Source organism: Trachemys scripta, chromosome 2 (genome assembly GCF_013100865.1).
Source record: "Trachemys scripta elegans isolate TJP31775 chromosome 2, CAS_Tse_1.0, whole genome shotgun sequence".
In the NCBI taxonomy this organism is placed as follows: Eukaryota; Metazoa; Chordata; order Testudines; family Emydidae; genus Trachemys; species Trachemys scripta.
Window position 1 is genome coordinate 142,780,726 of NC_048299.1, and position 19,503 is coordinate 142,800,228.

Sequence of the window (19,503 nt, forward strand, 5' to 3'; positions counted from 1 at the left end):
GAGCCAGAGGGAGCAGTCAGTGTGCATTGGCATCTCCCTGGGTGGGGGAGCAGGAAGAAAGGGGTGTCCCCTCACTCCCAAGCTGCAATGTTGTTTGGAGAAGCAGTCTGCCCATCTCAGGGATTGCAACATCCCAGCTCCCTGCAGTCCGGGGAGCCAATGGCAGTGCGTGGAGTGGGCAGGGCCCACGGAGCCCCAGCAATGCCCATTGTGTGAGCTGTGAAATATTAACTCTGCAGCAGCAGGTGCCTAGCACAGAGAGATCCCAGCTACACAGGACCCAAAGCCAGCCTGCATTCGCTGTGTGTGCTGGCCCGTGCAGAGAGCTGGGCTCACCCCTGGCTGGCTGAGAAACGAGGGTCCATGCTGCTCGTGCAGTGCCCCTTGCTGGCTGGGGCATGGTTTGGTTTGTGCCATGGCAGGGGCCTCAGGCATTGGTGGCACCTTGGTCTCTCCTGTTCCCTGCCCGTAGCACACAACAGTTTGATCTCCTGAGGACTAAAATGCTTTGGTCGAAGCGAAGGAATTGAGCCCAGCACAGGGGTATTTGGGTGACCGGTAATACCTGTGCTAGGCAGGGGGCAGCCTACATCATCTCATGGTCCCTTCTGGCCTTAAACTCTAGGCAACAATGAAAAAGAAGAAAAGCGGAGCATTGGGAGCTACCGTGTGTTAAAGGGGAGCGTGATACATGTCTGAAGGAGAATTACGGGGCTGCCAGTGACAATCAAGACTGAACTCAGGGAAGGCCCCGGCTGGGTGCAGGTCACTTGCCAAGATGTATCTCATTTAATCATTTCCCTGCTACTGCAGGGGCCTCGAGCACTGGTGCACCTCAGTCCCACCCATTCTCTGCCCGTGGCACGGAATAGTCTATCTCTTTTCTGCTGCTGGTGGCCTATGATATACAGGCGGTCAGACCAGATGACCTAGTGCTCCCATCTGGCCTTAAACTCCAGGATGCCTTTCTGTGCCTCAGAGCTTTATTGGTCCCCTAGGGCCTTCCAAGCTACATGTGTAAGGAGACGAGGGACCCTCTGTCCTTCCTTACACACGATGCAGCAGAGAGATCAGCTGGCAGCTGTCTAGCAACTGCTAGCTTCCTTGTTTTGTCCTTTTCCTTTGGACCCCCTTTCTTCAGGATTCATGGGGCCAGAACCTGGGTCTGTAGTGCCTAGTGCCTGAAGTTGTCTGGGCAGCTCCACTGATGTCTGGCCAGCTGTGACTCCCAAGCACACTGTCTCTTTTGGTCTCTGACTCCTGACTCTTGCTTATTGAACCTGGCCTAGCGAGTCCTCTGACCCCAGCCCATGTACTACAGTCCTGAGGCTAACCTCAATGTGTGGACACCACCAGCCCTGCTGTGACTGCTAGGCCAGACTGCCTCCATCCCAGTTCCTTATGATTTCCTCCAGGAGGTTCCATCCGGAAAGCTCTATTAAAGGAGAGCTGAGGTTACAAGACTGGGTGCTCAGAAGTCAGGACAGAACGGCGTATCCGTTAGCTCAGGAGAGCCAGTATCCCAGGGCTTGGCTCGCTGCTGAGCTGAACACAAGTTCCATCACAGCAAGTGGAGATGGAAAAGCTGCTGCCCTGGGGGAAAAGGGTGGGGCTGTGCCCTCCGGTGAATTTTCCCTTTCTGAATTTCACGCGCTCAGCGAAGTGGGTGATGCTAGGAGAGGTGGCAGTACGGGGAGCAGGCTGACCAGCTACCAATAACTATCCCACCTCGCTCTTATCAACCATTTTACATCAGTAGATGTCAAAGCCCTTTACAAAGCAGGTCAATGTCATCATCCCCGCTTTACAGATGGGGAAACTGAGGCACGGAGAGAGGTAGTGACATGGTCAAGGTCACCCAGCAGGCCAGTAGCGGAGCTGGGAATAGAACCAGGTCTCCTGGGTCCCAGTCCATTGCTCTGTCCACTAGGCCTCATTGCTTCCCAAATCGCCCCACAAGCCCACATTTGGGGTGCTTCATCCCAGAGACTTTCCTTTAATCGGTTTACTTTGGAGGGGCACATGGCCAGGTCTCCACAGTCTGATTTGTATCCTGAAAAAGGGCCGGAACCAGGAACGCTTCAGAATCACTAACAGCGCCAGAGTCAGAAACAGGGCTTGTAAGAGCCTCAGCACTACAGAAACTCTGCCAAGAGTCCTGGCAGCAGAACGGATGTCAGCGATTGGGTGACGTGCCTCTGGGCCGCCTCCCACTGCCAAAGTCCCAGGGCACTGAGCTGGGTGTATTTCAACAGCTCCTGAATCTTTAGTCTCTTTGGGTTGGAAGAAGCTGTCGGGTGCTATGTGCAGCCCTCAGCCTTGAACTTCAGCAGCGGTGCAGCGCCAAGAGACACAGGCTCAGCCAATCTGTTCAGCTTCAAAGCAGGCACCCAAAAGATACCTTTGGTGCCTGTGGAGAGCAAGAGGACTCCTGCCTGTCCTCAAAGCAAAGCAGACCCAGCCGATCTCTTCAGGGCAGAAGGACTGGAGCGGTGTCAAAGATGAAACGAAGCCAGCATGAGGCCTTGCACCTGGTAAGCTCTGTATCCTGCCCACAGGAACCTCCGCCATCTCCCTTACTCGGCGTGATTTTCTGTTCGAGGTAGTGGTGGGCTGTTCCCTGCCTGGCAGACAGCGCTGGGTGGGAGTCACACCTAGCTCCGGTCAGTCTGCTTTGCAGCAGCAGATCACAAAGCGCTTTACAGAGGAGGGCGGGTGCATCACCCCCATTTTACAGATGGGGGAAACTGAGGCACAGAGAGGGGCGGGACATGCCCAAACAGGCAGCAGCAGAGTCAGGGAGTGGGTCCTACCACCAGCCTGGGACTCAGGACTCCCAGCCTCTCCTCCTGACTTTGCTGCTGGCCCTGGGCAAGTGAGTTTAACTTCTCTGTGCTTTAGTTGCCCCTCCGCTGTCAAATGGGGGTGCATTAATCCTCCCTCGGTCACAGGGCTGCTGTGCTGAGTGAGTGATGTCTGGAAAGACCTCGGTGGTCCTCCGGTGAAAGACCCCTCGTCTCTGTCACACAGCCCTGCTTGGTCCCTATCAGTGCCACTCTGAACCCTTGGGATCATCATTCTCCCACCTTCCCCAACATGCTGTCTGCAGCAGAGCAGTGCTGGGTGCTCCTGGGAATGCCTCAGGAACCAAAGACCCCCAGCTGGCCTCGCGCTGAGCCAAAGGGAGGCCAGTGCGCTCGAGCCGGCAGTTGCTGAGGGGTGGTTCCTGGGTTAGGCCCCGAGGTGGAGGACCCTGGGGGCCTAGCATCAGTCCCTGTGGTGGGCAAGGATAGCTTGGATGGTGGTTGTTGAGGACCTGGGCTCAGTGCTTGAGATGAGCAGGCGTGAGTTCTGCGGGGCTTGCCACGTGCGCTGCAGCCAAGGGCGGCTGAGAGTCCAAGACTGGCATCAGCCAAGGGCGGGCTCAGCCCTGCCCATGGTTGGCAGGGTCTGAAATGGGTAGCTGCCTCCCTAGCAGTGGGTGCTCCTGGGGTCAGCTGTGCAGAAGGCCCCAGGCGGGCAGGAGAGATGGAGAATCCCCGAGGGACACAGTGCTGCTTTCCGGGGCCTGCGTGCTTCTCCGCCTGAGGGGCTGGGCTGACCCCCCCCGAACTCGGAGTGCACGCGATGTGGGTGGGGATTTTCCTGTGCCCATCCATGTGCCTGGCCAGCTTTACCAGGGAACAGCCTAGCATGGCTTGGTGGCTGGGGTACCAGATTGGGACTTAGGAGCCCTAGGTTCAAATCCCCCCTCTGCTCCTGGGTGACACTGGGTGAGTCATTGCTCACTCTGTGCCTCAGTTTCCCCATTTGTAAGTTTAAGCATTGGAACAATTACCCAGGGTGGTGGCAGATTTTCCATCCATGGCTCCACATTCTAGCTACCACCGCTCAAGGGCTTGGGGTCTCTGCGTCCCAGCTCTGCAGCACCCTTTCACGCCGTTCACAACATGCCAAAGGCGCATGCGCTCCTAACTGAATGGGAAAGACACGGCCAAACAGCCTGTCGCTGTGGTTACTGCAGAGCTCTGTCTAGACACCGGGAATGGGCTTGCTTTCCTGACCCACAGTCTGCACCGACAGCAAAACAGAAAGCAGCCTGTCCATTAGCTCTGCAGGGCTCAGCTGGGTGATGGTCTTGCACCACTCTCCTGATGCGGGCTGCACCGACCTAGTATCCTGCGCTCGTGGGAATAGGTCTCGCTGGCAATATCTTTGCTGTGATGGGAGAAAAAAGCGTGTCTGAGTTTTGTATCCTTGCACTCAACACTAGCGAGTTGTGAGTACCCGAGAGAACTCCTCGCACCAGCCGTAGGTTGTTTGCAGGGGGTCCAAAGGATGGGGATGTTCATAGAGTCACAGATGCACAGAATTTAAGGGCAGAAGGGATCAGTAGGTATTCAAGCTCCTATATATCATCACAGGCCAGCACGAGGGAAAGGGGCTCAGATTAGCTCACCCTGGTGCAAAGCAGGGGTAAACCCAACCAGAAGGGCAGTGTTTGTGCCCACTTTCCTCTTGTTTGAGGGCTTTTCTCACCCTTTAAATCAGTCATGTTTCACGGTCCTGGAGGTCACAGCCAGGATGTGGCCCCTAGCGCCGAACACACACCAGAAACTCGATTCTTCTGCTCTCAAGTGCCTCGTTTTCAAATGGGCCTCTACTCTGGCAACCGGCGCGTCTGACCTGGGCAGGTCACGCTGAACACTGGGCCATTGGGCTCAGTTGCAATGGTGCATGTAAAATGTGAATCCAAATGTGGTCCTAGTAGAGAAGTTACAAGGCCAAGCCCATCTCTTCCCTGGGCCTTTGCAGGGGATTGAGCTGAGGTCGAAGTGAGATGCCCTGTGTCGATGGGCTTTTATAATGATCTGCTGGGATAGGTATTTTCAGACAGAAAGGAAAGATTATCTTATTTGATGGCTTTCTCCTTCTGCCGGTCACCGTGGTAACTGGGCACCCTCCATATGAAATCAGTAGCAGTAGTGAAGTCCCATGGCGTCTCTGGCACTCCTTTTCAGAGTCAAAACTCTGTTTTGGTTTTAGATGTTATTAATTTGCTCTTTTGGGTTGGTCGGGGTGTGGGGGTTGGAAGAGGGGGTCTGTTGGAATGTGGGGGTTGGAAGGGGGAGTCAGTGTTGGGGGTTGAGGGGAGGAAAGGGGTCAGGGTTGGGGGTCGGGGGTCAGTGTTGTCAGTCCTATGTTGGAAATACCCTTGTAACTGTAGGGCGCCCCCTTGTGTCTTGTGCATCTTGTGAGACAGACATTATGGAAACGGGCCCAGGACATCAGATACAGCTTATTGCTGTTTTATGTATCTCATTAAATAACGAGGCAATATGCATGTCGATTCCACATCACAGCAGCAAGAGCACAGATGGTGTTTTAGCAAAGGTATTAGCCTGGAACCCAGGAGATGCAGGCAGGGCCGGCTCCAGGCACCAGCTTGCTAAGCAGGTGCTTGGGGCGGCCACACTGGAGGGGGCGGCACATCCAGCTATTTGGCGGCAATTCGGCGGATGGTCCCTCACTCCCGCTTGGAGTGAAGGACCTCCCGCCGAATAGCCGCCGCAGATCGCAATCGCGATCGCGGCTTTTTTTTTTTTTTTGCTCCACTTGGGGCAGCAAAAACCCTGGAGCCGGCCCTGGATGCAGGTGCTCTTCCTGCCCTCTCGGACTGGCAGCTCCATCATTTACAGGGGTCTGGTTGTTGTTAAGCACTTCCAGCTCCCAGAGACGTCAATTTGACCTTCAGTGCTCTGTGCCTCAGTTTCCCCATCTCTAGAACGCAGATCGTTAACCCTTCCCTACCCTGTGGGGGGGTTGCAAGGATAAATTCGTTAACGCAGGTGGTGCATCAATACTATATGACAGGGCCAGAGGAAAGCCTAGAAATAAATGAAAGCCTAAATGGTTGTGCGTCTCCTCAACTCGGAGCAAGGCTCACTAGGAAGAGACTTACCTGGCCCCCATCACTGGAGCATTTCAGCAGCACACAGTCTTTACCACATTTATTGTCACACATCCCTGAGAGGTATGTCGAGGCTGTAATCCCCATTTCACAGATGGGAACTGAGGGGCAGAGCGACTAAGTGATTTGCCCAAGGTCACACGGGAACTCTGTGGCAGAGCAGGGACACAGCTGGTCACAGCTGGCTGAATAATGGGGAAAATATTTCAGGCTAATTTCTTTGACCTTCAACAAGAAATCTCGTTGAATACATCCTTCCTGGATAGCCGCTTCTTGCTCTGCTTCCATCTGTTTCCCAGGTTGGGAAAGATATAATATTAGTTTAACAAGAAAAGACTTTTTTTCTCCCCGACTCAATCCAAATATGACAGCACTTTAAATGCCAGTGAGGCCTTCAGCTATTGCCGTGAACTGAACGTTTGCCAATCCAGCAGGAAGTTTCTCTCAGATATTTTCACTTGACATATAAATCGCGGTTGCTAAAGTGGAGCTGTGATGTCTGTCCCGCACTCCCTTTTTCCGTGGCTCCTAAGTCACCCCAACAATTTGCTTTGGAGGTAATACCTCCCAGACTCAGTCCAAAGAGGAAGGAATGCTCTTGGAAAGTTTGAGCAAAATCAGATCAGACACTTTTGAGTGATGTGAACGGAGGCGGGGAGGGGGGAGATCATTTCCCCCGTGTTCCAGTTGAGGTTTTGTACTCAATTCTCAAGTGACTGGAGCTTGGAGCCTCAAATCTGCTCCACATTATAGTCCTCAAAGAGGTCCTGAAGAGAACCGGCTTGGTATTTTGGAAAGGTTTAAAGGCTTGTGAGTTGCAGTGAGCTCACATGCGCTCACTGTAACTTGACATCTAGAGATGGGGAAACTGAGGCACAGAGCAATGACGGCAAAGCAAGCATGTTCATGCTCTCTCCCATGCTGCTCCTTGTGTTTGGGAGGAGCTGCCTGTAAACACCCTCCTTCAGATCTCTCCTTAACATTCTCCTTTGTCACGACGCCTGCAAAAACTTGACGACGATTCGGTCGCTGGGGTGCTGAGACCACTCCTGTCAGGCTGGCCAGCGTCTCATTGTTTCCTGTACTCTCCCACATTGGTCTGTCCGCATCTATCTGTTGTCTCTTGTCTTACCCTTAGATTGTTTGTTCTCTGGGGCGGGAACCGTCTTTTTGTTCTGTGTTTGTACAGCGCCTGGCACAACGGGGACCTGGTCCATGACTGGGGCGCCGATCTATCATCATAATAGATACATGAAATTAAAAAGCCAAAATTAACCCACAGGGGAAATAAATGCTGAACCTCTTCTGTCCTATCCAGCTTCTCCTCCTGCCCTCATCCCCAACTCTGTGTTTCTGTCAGAGAGGGCAGGGGGGAGGGGTCCGCCTGGCACTTGGAGCGGAAGGTGGTCTTCAGCAGCGGTTTGGGGTCCTGGTGATTATTAGTCCTAGCCAGACATAGTTTGCAGACCACCGTCTCGGCCAACACCGGGAACCCCCGGAGCTCAAAGCGCGATGATCTCTACAGCTTGAGCTGAAGAGCCAAGCTAGAGCTAAGTGACTTGAAAGAAGCAGTGAAACACTAGAATAGGGAGGAGTGGGGAGAGTGGCTGGTGGTCGAGGCCCAAAGGGGAAGGGACAGGTGGGACGGGGAGAAGGGGATGGTGTCATGGGCCCACCTAAGAGGAGAAAGTTGGGGAGAGGGAGAAAAGAGGGGGCCATGCCCTATAAACACAGATGAACCCATGGGGGGAGCCGCTGGCTCAAAGAAATGGGAATTACCTCAGGGCCTGCCACAGACAGAGGGTCGGGGGTAGTGTGTAATGAGGGAGCTGTGGGGATAATTGTGGGATTCTGGCTGAGAGATCACAGCACTGGGATGCTGCAGCACACTCCTTCCTGAAATGGGATCCTAATCTCATCCTGTGTCTCCTTCCTGCAGAGGGTGCAGTGAGGGGTGAGGGCCCTGCCTGGCCACTGGGATTACGTTCCCCACTTCTCACCCTCTTGAGGTTCTGGAGTGTTCTCGGTGGGGCCCGCTCAGTGCAAATGCAAGGCCCGGGAGTTCGGGAGCCATTCGCTACGCACAGTGGAAACCAGGGAGGAGGGGCCCTTTGCGTGAACTCTTGGGAGCGTGCGAGGTAGGGAGGCTACCAAACGGCAGGGCATTGCAACCACCAGGGTGATGCAAGGCTTCTATATTTAGGAGCTGGCATGAGCCTGTCCTAAATATAGCACGAAATATGGGGCGCTGACCTCCCTGCAGACCGCTGGCAGTCCCTCAAGTTACGAAAGAACCGCTCCATTTAGATTAGATGTGGAAGAGCGCCCAAGGTCCCATCCAGTCCCTCCCTGGGGGACCAGGCAAAGTCCTTCCCTAGGGGACTTGTATAATGTTTTCTCCAGGCTCGGTTTAAATGCCCCAAGTGTTACGCTCCAGCCGTTTCCCTTTGAGGAGCGATGGTGTTCGTCCCGATGTGGTGATGTTTTCATAGCGCAGCGGAACTGGGAACTGTCCTCTGAGCTCTAGGAGGGTGTGCACAGTGTGCTTTGTTCCACGGTGTGTATCTTCAGTGAACACGGCTATCTGGCCCTCACTGAACGTATGTGGGTCCTTCATAGTCTTTATGGCTGTGTTCTACCCCTTAAAATAGCCTCAAAACCCATTGCACCCACTGTCTGATTGACTTGCTTTACCGTCCACTTTCATTTCACACCGAAGCATATTGGGTCTACGGTAAATATAGCAGGATGCAGATGAGCATATGCCATTGTTTGTACGTGTGTCCGGGGACAAACAAAATGGTTACGATGGAATTGAGATTGGAAATACGTAGCCATCATTGCAGACGGAAAGGAAACCATTAAGAGGAATTTATTATTTAATAACCCAGACAAAGTGACATCAAACGAAGAGAAAGTGGGACATGCAGGGTTAAGGACATTGCAGATGAGTTTAAAATCCCCTCCCATCCCCGCTCCAAATCGTGAGATGACTCTACAACATCAAATGGACCTGATTCGGCTCTCACTGGCGGGTGCAAATCAGGGGTAACTTCACTGAAAGCAGCGGAGTGACCCTGGCATAAAGCTGTTGTGAGATCAGAATCAGGCCCCGTATCTTTAACACTGATGCTACCCTTACCAGATTGTCCCACACAAAATACTGATGGTCTGCAGCAGTTGTTGACTGGGAGCTCTGACATCCGTCACCCCCCTGCCCTACGCCCGATCCTCCCTCTCCTTCCTGTAGGTCATGCCTCCCCTGCACTGTCTGTCCAGGTCATTTTATAACCTCCACCGCAGCATGAGTCTCCTCGCAGATCCCATGAAGTTGTCACTGGGGGAGGAGAGGGACTCATTCCATACCTTGGGGGATTTTATTCCCCAGGAGAATAGGGCACCCTGAAGGGGAAAGAGAGATTGAGCGGCAGAGAGCCATGCTCCGAGTGGGGGCATGACTTATAATAATAAATGGAGATATACCTATCTCATAGAATTGGAAGGGACCCTGAAAGGTCATTGAGTCCAGCCCCCTGCCTTCACTAGCAGGACCAAGGACTGATTTTGCCCCAGATCCCTAAGTAGCCTCCTCAAGGATTGAGCTCACAACCCTGGGTTTAGCAGGCCAGTGCTCAACCACTGCTCCCCCTGCTTCCTGGAGAGGTGACCTCTGCTCTGGCTGCTGCCCCACAGCTGACCAAGGCATGGGTGCATGGAACAGAGACACAGTTGGTTGAAGCCTGTGTGGAGTGACTGGCAGCAGATTGCTGGCTAAACTCTGACACATCATTGTTGTCTATGCAAACAGCGAGTCAAGGTCAACGGTGATGGTCCCTACAGCTCAGTGACCCTGCTCTGAGGACAAGCCAGAAGATGTGGGGTCCTCTTTGTATAAGGTCACTGTTATCTTACTTTGGGACAGGACCTCCGGGAAATACATTTCAGCCGGAGAGACTGGTGCCAATTCCAACATTACAAAAGACAGATCAGACCAGTGGCCACAGTTCTGAGCTGTTGGCAAGGGTGGACTTTAACAGGTGCGACATCACATGCTGGGAAGTAAACAGTCAGGGTGTTTTGAGGCTGCGGCATTACAACACCCAGCCTGGTGGGCTATAGCGAAGCGGACATTAAGCATAAACTTTAATGGGCTGTATTTGTAATAAGTTTACAGTAATGGGGTTTATAAGTCGCTTTTGAAGCAGCTTGGCTTCGATAGAGGGAAATAACCTTTGACGCAATTGCCCAGACAGGTGACAGTTTAGTAATTTTTTACTGTGGTCATGAGGTCTCCCGGACCTTGAGAAAGCATAAGCATGAGGTGTGTGACCAAGTGAAGAATAATGGATCATGATTTATGACCAGGAAAGTGGCCAGACCCTAATGGTCAAGAAGCCGTTGAAGAGCCCGGATTGTTGATCCAAGGGGGCTTGAGACAGTTTTGGTGGAGGCGTCAGTCCTGTTATTTCCTTATCGCTTGCTTGGGATAAACACGTGGACTTGTGGACGGGATACAGAAGCAGTCCCCTAGGAAGGAGGGCCCCCAAGAATGGACAAAAGATCAGCCTGCCCTTGCTTGATCAGGACTGGATCAGTTGAGGTGCAAAACCTGTGATCACCTGATTTGCCCAGAAGATCTCCAGGGAGGTCCTATGGGATGTGACCAGCTTGAATCTCAACCTTAAAAGACCAGGTAAGCGAGGAAGAAGTGTGCTCCTCTCCAGGTCCCCATAACGACAACCAAATGGCTGACACTCCTGCTTTCCCTGGGCTGGTCCCACAGAAAGTGGAGTCCAAGACACCGCAGACCAGCCAGTTGACCAGAGGATGATGCCCACTAACATGAAGGTACCTGAGCCAGAAGACATTGCCTGCTTCCCTACACTGCATTTCCTCTTTGACTCTCTGAAGCTCAACGGATCAAGCAAGACAAAGAGCAGATCCTTTTTCTTTTCCCCAGTGACTTTTCCTCTTTTTGTAGAATACCTGATACCTGTGCAGGAACGCTTGTGAGGAGAGACTTGGCTTGTGTGTGTGTCCTCTGTGTGTGTGTGTGAGCCCATAGTACGAAATTAACCTAGGTTAATGCAACTCTTACCAAGATCACTGAAGGCCATCCTGGGTTTGTAAAAATTCCAGCTTTAGCTCATTCTTTCCACAAGGGAAAGGACACAGATTGAAATTACTGGGATTATATAGTTTTGTAATGTAATGATTAATTTTGCTCGTGCAATGATTTGAATCCATTGTTGGTCTCCACTTGTTTATATTGTTAGTTAACCGATTTTAATTTGTACTATTGTTAACTCCTTGATTGATTACTCTGATTTATGTTCTAACCTCAATCTGATTCTCATATTGTTTAGCACTTTAAGGAAGTATAATTAACTAATTAGCCTTATAGTCATTTAGGCTCTTAAATAAAAGCCATAAAACCACATTGAGCTGATTTTCTCTAATCAAAAAGCTGTGAGGTCAAAAGAACCTTAGTTAAGGGGATTTTAATTAAACATTAACAAATCATTTAACTGAGGCCCTGAAAACCTTATTATTACTACAGTTCGCGGCACACCATAACCTAAAGCTTGGACAGTGTGAAACCCGTAAGTACCCACCTTCTTCTCCCATGGCTGCTCTGTTCCACTACCCAAATCTCACTCCGTCAGGAGTGGCTGGGTTGAGCTGTTATCATGGTTTTCTGGTTAATTTTTTGATCTCCACTCTGACCACTTCGGATGCCCATGCTGCGTTCTAGGCTTCCCCTTTCTCCTGTGTGGCCAGAAGACCTCTTGAATTCTGCACTGCCTCTGACGAGCTCCATGCACACGGGACCCTGATGTACCGAGCCTGTCCTTTCTGCACAGGAAAAGACTGGGCAGGCTCGGTGTAAGTGAATAAAATAAAAAAGCTGTTCAGTGTCTTGGAGCTTGTGTCAAAGCAAACACCTAAGGAGTGAGCACCTGCTCCCCATTCCAGGTATGCATTCACCTGCATCCTCCACTGGTCTTGGGCATTAGATCCCCTGCTCCTCTTCCTTCCCCGGCACAAACTCACCTGGGTCCCTCCCCGCTTACCTGCATCTCTGCTGCCATAGGTGGAGCAGATCCTGTCGGAGTTCCGGCTGCAGGAGGAGGATCTGAAGAAGGTGATGCGTCGGATGCAGAAGGAAATGGATCGGGGGCTGAAGCTGGAGACGCACGAGGAAGCCTCCGTGAAAATGCTGCCCACTTACGTACGCTCCACGCCCGAAGGCTCAGGTAACACATTAGCCTACAGGGTGTGAACGCCCAGGGGGAAATGGGAGCACAGAATTTCCCACCCCTACACCTTCCAGTGGTCCCATGGGTACACAGAGACCCCCCATAGAGACAGGGACCCACCCACCCTGGGGTAAGAATTTGGTCACCATCTGTCCACTCCTCTCCACCAAGGGCGTGCCGCTCGCAGCTTGTGGGAGGGAGCAATCAGTGGTGGTAGATGACAGAACAAGGAGCAATGGTCTCAAGTTGCAGTGGGGGAGGTCCAGGTTGGATATTAGGAAACACTATTTCACTAGGAGGGTGGTGAAGCACTGGAATGGGTTCCCTAGGGAGGTGGCGGAATCTCCATCCTTAGAGGTTTTTAAGGCCCGGCTTGACAAAGCCCTGGTTGGGATGATTTAGTTGGTGTTGGTCCTGCTTTGAGCAGGGGGTTGGACTAGATGACCTCCTGAGGTCTCTTCCAACCCTGATATTCTATGATTCTATGAAACATAGTGCGCTGGCCTTCGAATCCATGAAAGACCCACTAGAAGAAGGGCTAGAGAGGGTGGAACAGCCTGTCGAACCTCAGTCCTGCCATTGTCTTCTGAGAGGCATTGTCTCCAGTGCCAGTGAAGTCTGTGGGAGACAAGGAGGTTCCTGCCTTTCTCAAGAGGTGCCCAGCACCTTCCAGAATTAGGCCCTCCCATAGGTGATTTCAAGGCGCCCATCTCTACTCCTTGGTGTCTTCTAGATCAGAGCTGCCTCATCTTTTGCAAACTCCGCTGGCTAGCACAAAGGCCAGGGCTTGTTTGGGGGAGGCTAGCGCTGACTCTGTGGCACTAGCCTCATTCAGTCAGCGGAAGGCAGCTTTGTCCTTGTGCTGGCCCCCAGAGAGGCGTTTTCTGGGTCATTACGCAATCTCCTGAATTCCCCCACCTCCCTCCAGCAGCAGCAAGAGATAGGTGATAAACCCTGTGGCAGGAACTGTGTTGACATGAGGGATGATGCGGGAGCACCCGGTGGGCTGGGCTTCCGATCAACTGGCCATAAACTGAAGTTGCCAAACAGAACCCAGCCATGTTAGATTCATTTGGACGCACAAGAGAGAAAGCAACGTGTCTGTAAAATGGAGGGAAAAGACAGGTCTTTCTCCGTTTGCTTTCTAAGCAAGTCTTCCAAGTTATTAACTGCCTTCCTCTGCAGGGGTCCATGCAGTGAACATCACAAGTCAGGAATACAGCTGGTCAGAAAATGGGATGTTTTTATCCATGGAAAATGTTGACCTGTTGTTGAAAAAACAAACCTTTGTGGCCAAAACCCAGAACATGTTTGGTCAAAATCCCCCAAAATTTCAGTCAAAAACCAAACAGTTTTGGCCATGGTTTTTCAGGTTTTAGTTTTTGACAAAAAGTTAAAATTTTCCACAGGAAGGGGAGGGAACAGTTTGGGTTTTGGACTGAACATTTTCTGTCCTTTTGATGGAAAAAATAAAAACACCCCTCCCCCAACTAGATATTTTCCATGAAAATGTGCATTGAATCAAACTGCCAATTTTCCATCAGAAAAAAAAAAGGTTTGGGGGGAATTTTTCAACCCTGAATTCTACTGTTAATTTTCGTAGCGTCTAGGAGCCCAGTCGTGGGCCAGGGCCCATTGCGCTAGGCGTAGTACAAACACAAAACAGCTAAGAAACTCTTGAACAGTTAAGCTTCATCCTGATGTTGCAGAGGTTGGGGACTTCCTGTCGTTGGATCTCGGTGGCACCAACTTCCGCGTGATGTTGGTGAAAGTGGGCGAAGGGGAAGAAGGGCAGTGGAGCGTGACAACAAAGCATCAGATGTATTCCATCCCAGAGGACGCCATGACGGGAACTGCTGAAATGGTGAGTGAGTGCTTGGCCGAAAGGGCCATGAAAACAAGGTGCTGGCGGGTGTCCCCCAGACAAACTCTCCAACCAGAAGGTGGGCGGGTGGCAGCTGGGGTGGGAAATGAAAAGGCAGCTGGAATGGAGCAATACTAAAAGTGCTGAAGAGTAAGCTAAGTTGTCTGATTGATTTTCTAGATCTATCCAACTCCAACAGGCCGTCGAAGGTCTCCTTCAGAGAGGCAGAAGGGATGGGGGAGGGTTCACTTTCTACGGGATATTAGGAGGAATGTACAGAGTAAAACATGGATATATCCGTATTTTACCAGAAAGGAATCATGCGGGAAGTCTCTGTAGCAGGGCTTCCGATATTCTGTGTGTAGTGCGGTAAATAGAGCTGAGCAAATGATTGATTTTTTTGGTTGGTGGCCGAACCAAAAAAACTGGGGGGGAAATAGATCCGAAACAGAAATTTTTCAGTTTTTCTCACTGAAAAGCCTCTAAAAAATTTAATTTTACATTCAGCAAAATATTTCTTTCACTCCAAAACAATTTTTCTATTATGTAATTTTTTGTGTCATTTCATTTTCAAGTCTTCTTACCCTTTTTTAAAATCTTACTAAGTTTTTAAAGTCACTTGGTTTAGAAAGGAAAAGTGGAAATGTTTCATTTCAAAAACGTCAAAACAAAATGGTTTGACTTGACTGAATGTTATTTTTCTTTCATTTTTGTGCCAAAACTCTTTGCCAAATTTGACCTGAATTTGTGAATAGTTTCAGTTGACCTAAAACTGTATTTTTTGGTAATCAGCTGTTCCTCTGAACATTTTGCCCAGCTCCAGTGATAAGTCCAGGGTACATGGTCATTGGCAATCCTTTAGGGAGCCTGTATGAAGCCATGAGTCAGTTATACAGCCCACACAAAAGGAAAGCCAATAAAACCTTTATACTCCCACACCTCAGCACGTTCTCTTTGTGCTGCAAAGTTTAGAGAACCTGTCCTAGTTGATTTTTAATTGTTTATTCTTCATGAAAACTAAAGAGACAAGACTCTGAGGACAGACCAGGTTTAGCTAACATTGGACATGCAAAAAATGAAGTAGGATCTTGAAGAGATAAAAAGACCCCAGAGACTTTAGGATTTAAGATTAGACAGAACATGGATAGCCTAGCAGATTCATATTGCTTTTTTCTGGTCTAATTTATAGAGCTGGACAAAAATTTTCTGTTGAAACTATTTTTTGATGGAAAATTGGGTTTTAGGCAAAACAAAAAAGAGTTTCTTGCTTCCCACATAAAATATTGGTGTGTGGGTTTGGGGGGCAGGGAGGGGACTGTGGGGCAGGGGGTCAAAACAAGAATGTTCAAAGATGGAAACATTTCAGTTGTGAAATGCTGCTGGCATGCCTCATGGGAGTTGTAGTTTGCACATCTAATGCTCTCATTTTCTTCTATGGCAGGACTTCATCTCCCATGATGCACCAAGGCCATGCCACTGCCACAGTGAACCACCTCCCTGCACTAAGAAGGGAGGCTGTGGTGCATCATGAGATATGTAGTATGACTGGGGAGCCTGGCCTGTGGAGGAGAATGGGACTATTAGGGACCTGAACTACAACTCCCATGAGGCACTGCGGCAGCCATTACCAAATTGAAAGGATTTGAGCTTTAGATTTTTTGCCAAAAAACTTGAAATTTCTCATTATCTGATCAGCTCTATTAATATGTAATTATTCAAATGGCAGATATGACAGGCAATACATTCTAAGGTCCTCGGATTGGGGTACCAGTTTGTTTGATAGCCCATTTTTAGGTGTAACCTCAGTGGCAGCTTGACTAGACACCTGGGTCAAATAAGTTTTAGCTTCATCCAAGCCATATAAAACAGGTAGTTTTTTGTTTCGATTTTTGCTAAAGCATCTTTGTGATAAGAATAAAACTGAAGTACTAAAGCCCAGTTCTCACCTGTGGGTCTTTAGGAGCAAAAGCTGCTGCCTCTGAGTTTGTAGATTTTGACACATCTGGAAATTAGGAATCTTTTATTTTGGAAGCCCAGTTTAACCCTTTTACCTCCCCCCTCCCATCCGGCCGATTAATATTTCATGATCAGAGAGACACAATAATTGTGTGAATAATTAATTTTACTGGCTGCGTTAAAATAGCCATTATTAGGGACACAAAATACTTACATATGTGAAGGGGAGGACTGAACTAATCGAATTTTCAAATAAAAACACAGAATTTTACCAGCCCTCTACTCAAATTCCTGCACTCACCAGTCACAGATCTCGGTATTGTTCCCAAAGACTTCAGCTTCTCTACGTAACAATATATTCCACCCACGACGTGGCAGCCATGTCATCTAAGCACTTGCCTGGCACAGACACACCAAAGTCATGTCAGAATTCCCCCCACACACACACCCTAAAAAAAAGTTTTGACTAGGAAAATTTTGCCCAGCTCTATCCAAGAGTAATTCCTTCAACGAACATATCAGAGGAAGGCCAGTAGGGTACAGACAACCGGATTTAGGGCAGAGATAAAGTCATCTGCTCTCACATACACACATTCATCCCCGCGCACACCAGGTGTGTGTGCCCAGTCCCAGCCTCCTCTACCAGTATTCATTTCCTCTGTACCTCCAGCTAGGACTGGGCAGCTGCACACATCAACTCAGCCTAAGAGGCGTGGGTGGAAGCCATGGCCGGCAGTGCTAGCCCATGTGCTGTTGGCCGCTCTGAGACAGGCAAGAGCTACCCGTGAGCACAGATTTTGTAGATCTCCAAAGCTGGAATTAGGAACTGCCATTGCATGGGCCACTACGTTATACCAGAGGGTTGGATGCCCTCTGGTGGGCAATGCTGCGACTGCAGACATCTGCATGTCTATATAATGCGCGCCACAGAAATCTTTATGTAGTGCGTGTGGTTTTCTGGGTAATAATCACTGATGGTCATTATTCCCGAGGCAACATCCAATAGAAAGTCAATGAATGGACCTGGGTAGAGGCTAGAGAACTGGGCAGCATGGAGTGGCGGGGAGTGTGGAGCCGGGCGTTCCCTAGAGGAGGCCGTCAGAGGCAGGAGAAGGTTGGTGGTTGCAGGGCTGACGAGAAATGCCCAGCAATGCTGTTGTCGTGATTTTGGAGTGACTTGGGGCCTCCCTTTTCCAGCTCTTCGATTACATCTCCGAATGCATCTCCGACTTCCTGGATAAACACCAGATGAAACACAAAAAGCTGCCTCTGGGCTTCACATTCTCCTTCCCTGTGAGGCATGAGGATATTGACAAGGTGAGCCCAAGGTGGGGTGACTCCCACGGGCAAATCAGAGGTGAAGGGTGAGAGAGGCTGCAAAGAATAGGGAGGGAGTGTGACAGTGGGCAAAGTGGAGGAGCCAAGCCTGGTCTTCACTGCCCCTTCACATGCTGAGCTACAGAGCTGCATCCAGCGTCCCCGGGTCCACAGTGTGAGCGTGAGCCCCCATCTGTACACAGCAGATCCCTTAAACGCTCGGGCCCAGGTCCTCAAAGGTATTTAAGTCCCCTTGATTTCAATGGGAGTTAGGTGCCTAAATACCTTTGGCCTTTCTTCATAGGGCTGGCGTCTTTATTCAGAGGTGAGCAATGACTGATCCCCCGTCACGTTCATGCTTGTTGCTTCCTCTCTACACCCGCGTGCTCCCTTGCGCACTTACACTAGATCTCACACTTCAGACTCCAAAGCTCAGTCCGTGCTGATAAGGCCTCAGCTGAAGTATTGTGTCCAGTTCTGGGCGCCACATTCCAGGAAAGATGTGGACAAATTGGAGAAAGTCCAGAGAAGAGCAACAAAAATGATTAAAGGTCTAGAAAACCTGACCTATGAGGGAAGATTGAAAAAATTGAGTTTGGCTAGTCTGAAGAAGAGAAGACTGAGAGGGGACATGATAACAGTTTTCAACTACATAAAAGGTTGTTACAAGGAGAAAGGAGAAAAATTGTTCTCTTTTACCTCTGAGGACAGGACAAGAAGCAATGAGCTTAAATTGCAGCAAGGGAGGTTTAGGTTGGACATTAGGAAAAACTTCCTAACTGTCAGGGTGGTTAAGCACTGGAATAAATTGCCTAGGGAGGTTGTGGAGTCTCCATCATTGGAGGTTTTTAAGAGCAGGGTGGACAAACACCTGCCAGGGACAGGGCCGGCTTTAGCAGGTGTGGGGCCCCACGCCAGGACGCGAATTGTCTCTCGTCCCCCCACACCCCAACTCCGCCCCTTCCCTACCCCCTCCCTGCCCCATTGGATCCCTCCCCAAATCCCTGCCCTGGCCCTGCCCCCTCACTGCTCCATTGGATCCCTCCCCAAATCCCCGCCCTGGCCCCGCCTCTTCCCCAAGCATACTGCATTCCTCCTCCTCACTCCTCCCTCCCAGGCTTGCGCTGATCAGCTGTATGATGGCGCAAGTGCTGGAGGGAGGGTGGAGAAGCAGGACACGGTTTTTTTTTTTTTTTTTTTTTTTCTCCATTCCACCGGCAGCCCCGGACGTTGCGGGGCCCTCTTAAGGCGTGGGGCCCCATTCCGGGGTATCGGCCGAATCGGCTTAAAGCCAGCCCTGGCCGGGGATGGTCTAGATAATACTTAGTCCTGCCTTGAGTGCAGGGGACTGGACTAGATGACCTCTCAAGGTCCCTTCCAGTTCTCTGATTCTCTGATTGTGAGAGCTGGGACTGCCCAGCTGGACATGCATTAGCAATAATGCACCACCCGCATCCACTGGGACCAGAGAACTGATTGCTTAGCTCTCTGCTTTCTCTCTTTGTAGCACTTTGATCTAGCCCCTTTGTCCCCTTGTCCCACAGGGGATCCTTCTGAACTGGACGAAGGGTTTCAAAGCATCAGGAGCTGAAGGGAACAACATCGTGGGGCTTTTGCGGGACGCTATCAAGCGCCGAGGGGTGAGCTGAAAACATGGTTTATGCTGTTCATGCTGGCTAGTTCCCCAGCGCCTCCTCACAGCTGCACCCTCGTGGGGCAAGACTGGGGCTTCTCCGGACAAACCAGCTCCACTGGGGGCGCGTTGCAACCCTCCGGCTCCTGCAGCCTCAAGGACATCCTCAGTGGGCTGGAGAGATCGTCACTCTGCAGGAGCATTCTTGGCTTGCCCAGTCCGGATCAGTGGACTGGGCACTCCACGTGCCCCTTACTAGCGTCAGGGTCCTGCCCTGGAAATGTTCTGTACTCAGGTGCATGCTTCCTTTTGCATGGGCTCTTCTCTGGGATGCCTGGGGGATCATGACCTCTCTTTTGTATGCTCCTCCACAGGATTTCGAGATGGACGTGGTCGCCATGGTCAATGACACGGTGGCTACAATGATTTCCTGTTACTATGAAGATCACCGGTGCGAGGTTGGCATGATAGTGGGTAAGTTACCTGCCCACCTGGGTGTTTC

The 19,503-nt window shown here is 50.7% G+C and overlaps 1 protein-coding gene across 1 annotated transcript in view; it reads left to right on the forward strand.

The window, feature by feature from the left end:
- Positions 1-2,255: 2,255 nt before the first annotated feature.
- Positions 2,256-19,503, forward strand: part of GCK (glucokinase) — a 31,543-nt gene continuing 14,295 nt past the window's right edge. The window contains exons 1-6 of the mRNA XM_034761682.1: positions 2,256-2,534; positions 12,066-12,228; positions 13,941-14,095; positions 17,249-17,368; positions 18,913-19,008; positions 19,376-19,475. Of these exons, the coding sequence (XP_034617573.1) occupies positions 2,502-2,534; positions 12,066-12,228; positions 13,941-14,095; positions 17,249-17,368; positions 18,913-19,008; positions 19,376-19,475 (667 nt within the window). The 5' untranslated portion in view covers positions 2,256-2,501. The remainder of the gene's footprint in view (positions 2,535-12,065; positions 12,229-13,940; positions 14,096-17,248; positions 17,369-18,912; positions 19,009-19,375; positions 19,476-19,503) is intronic.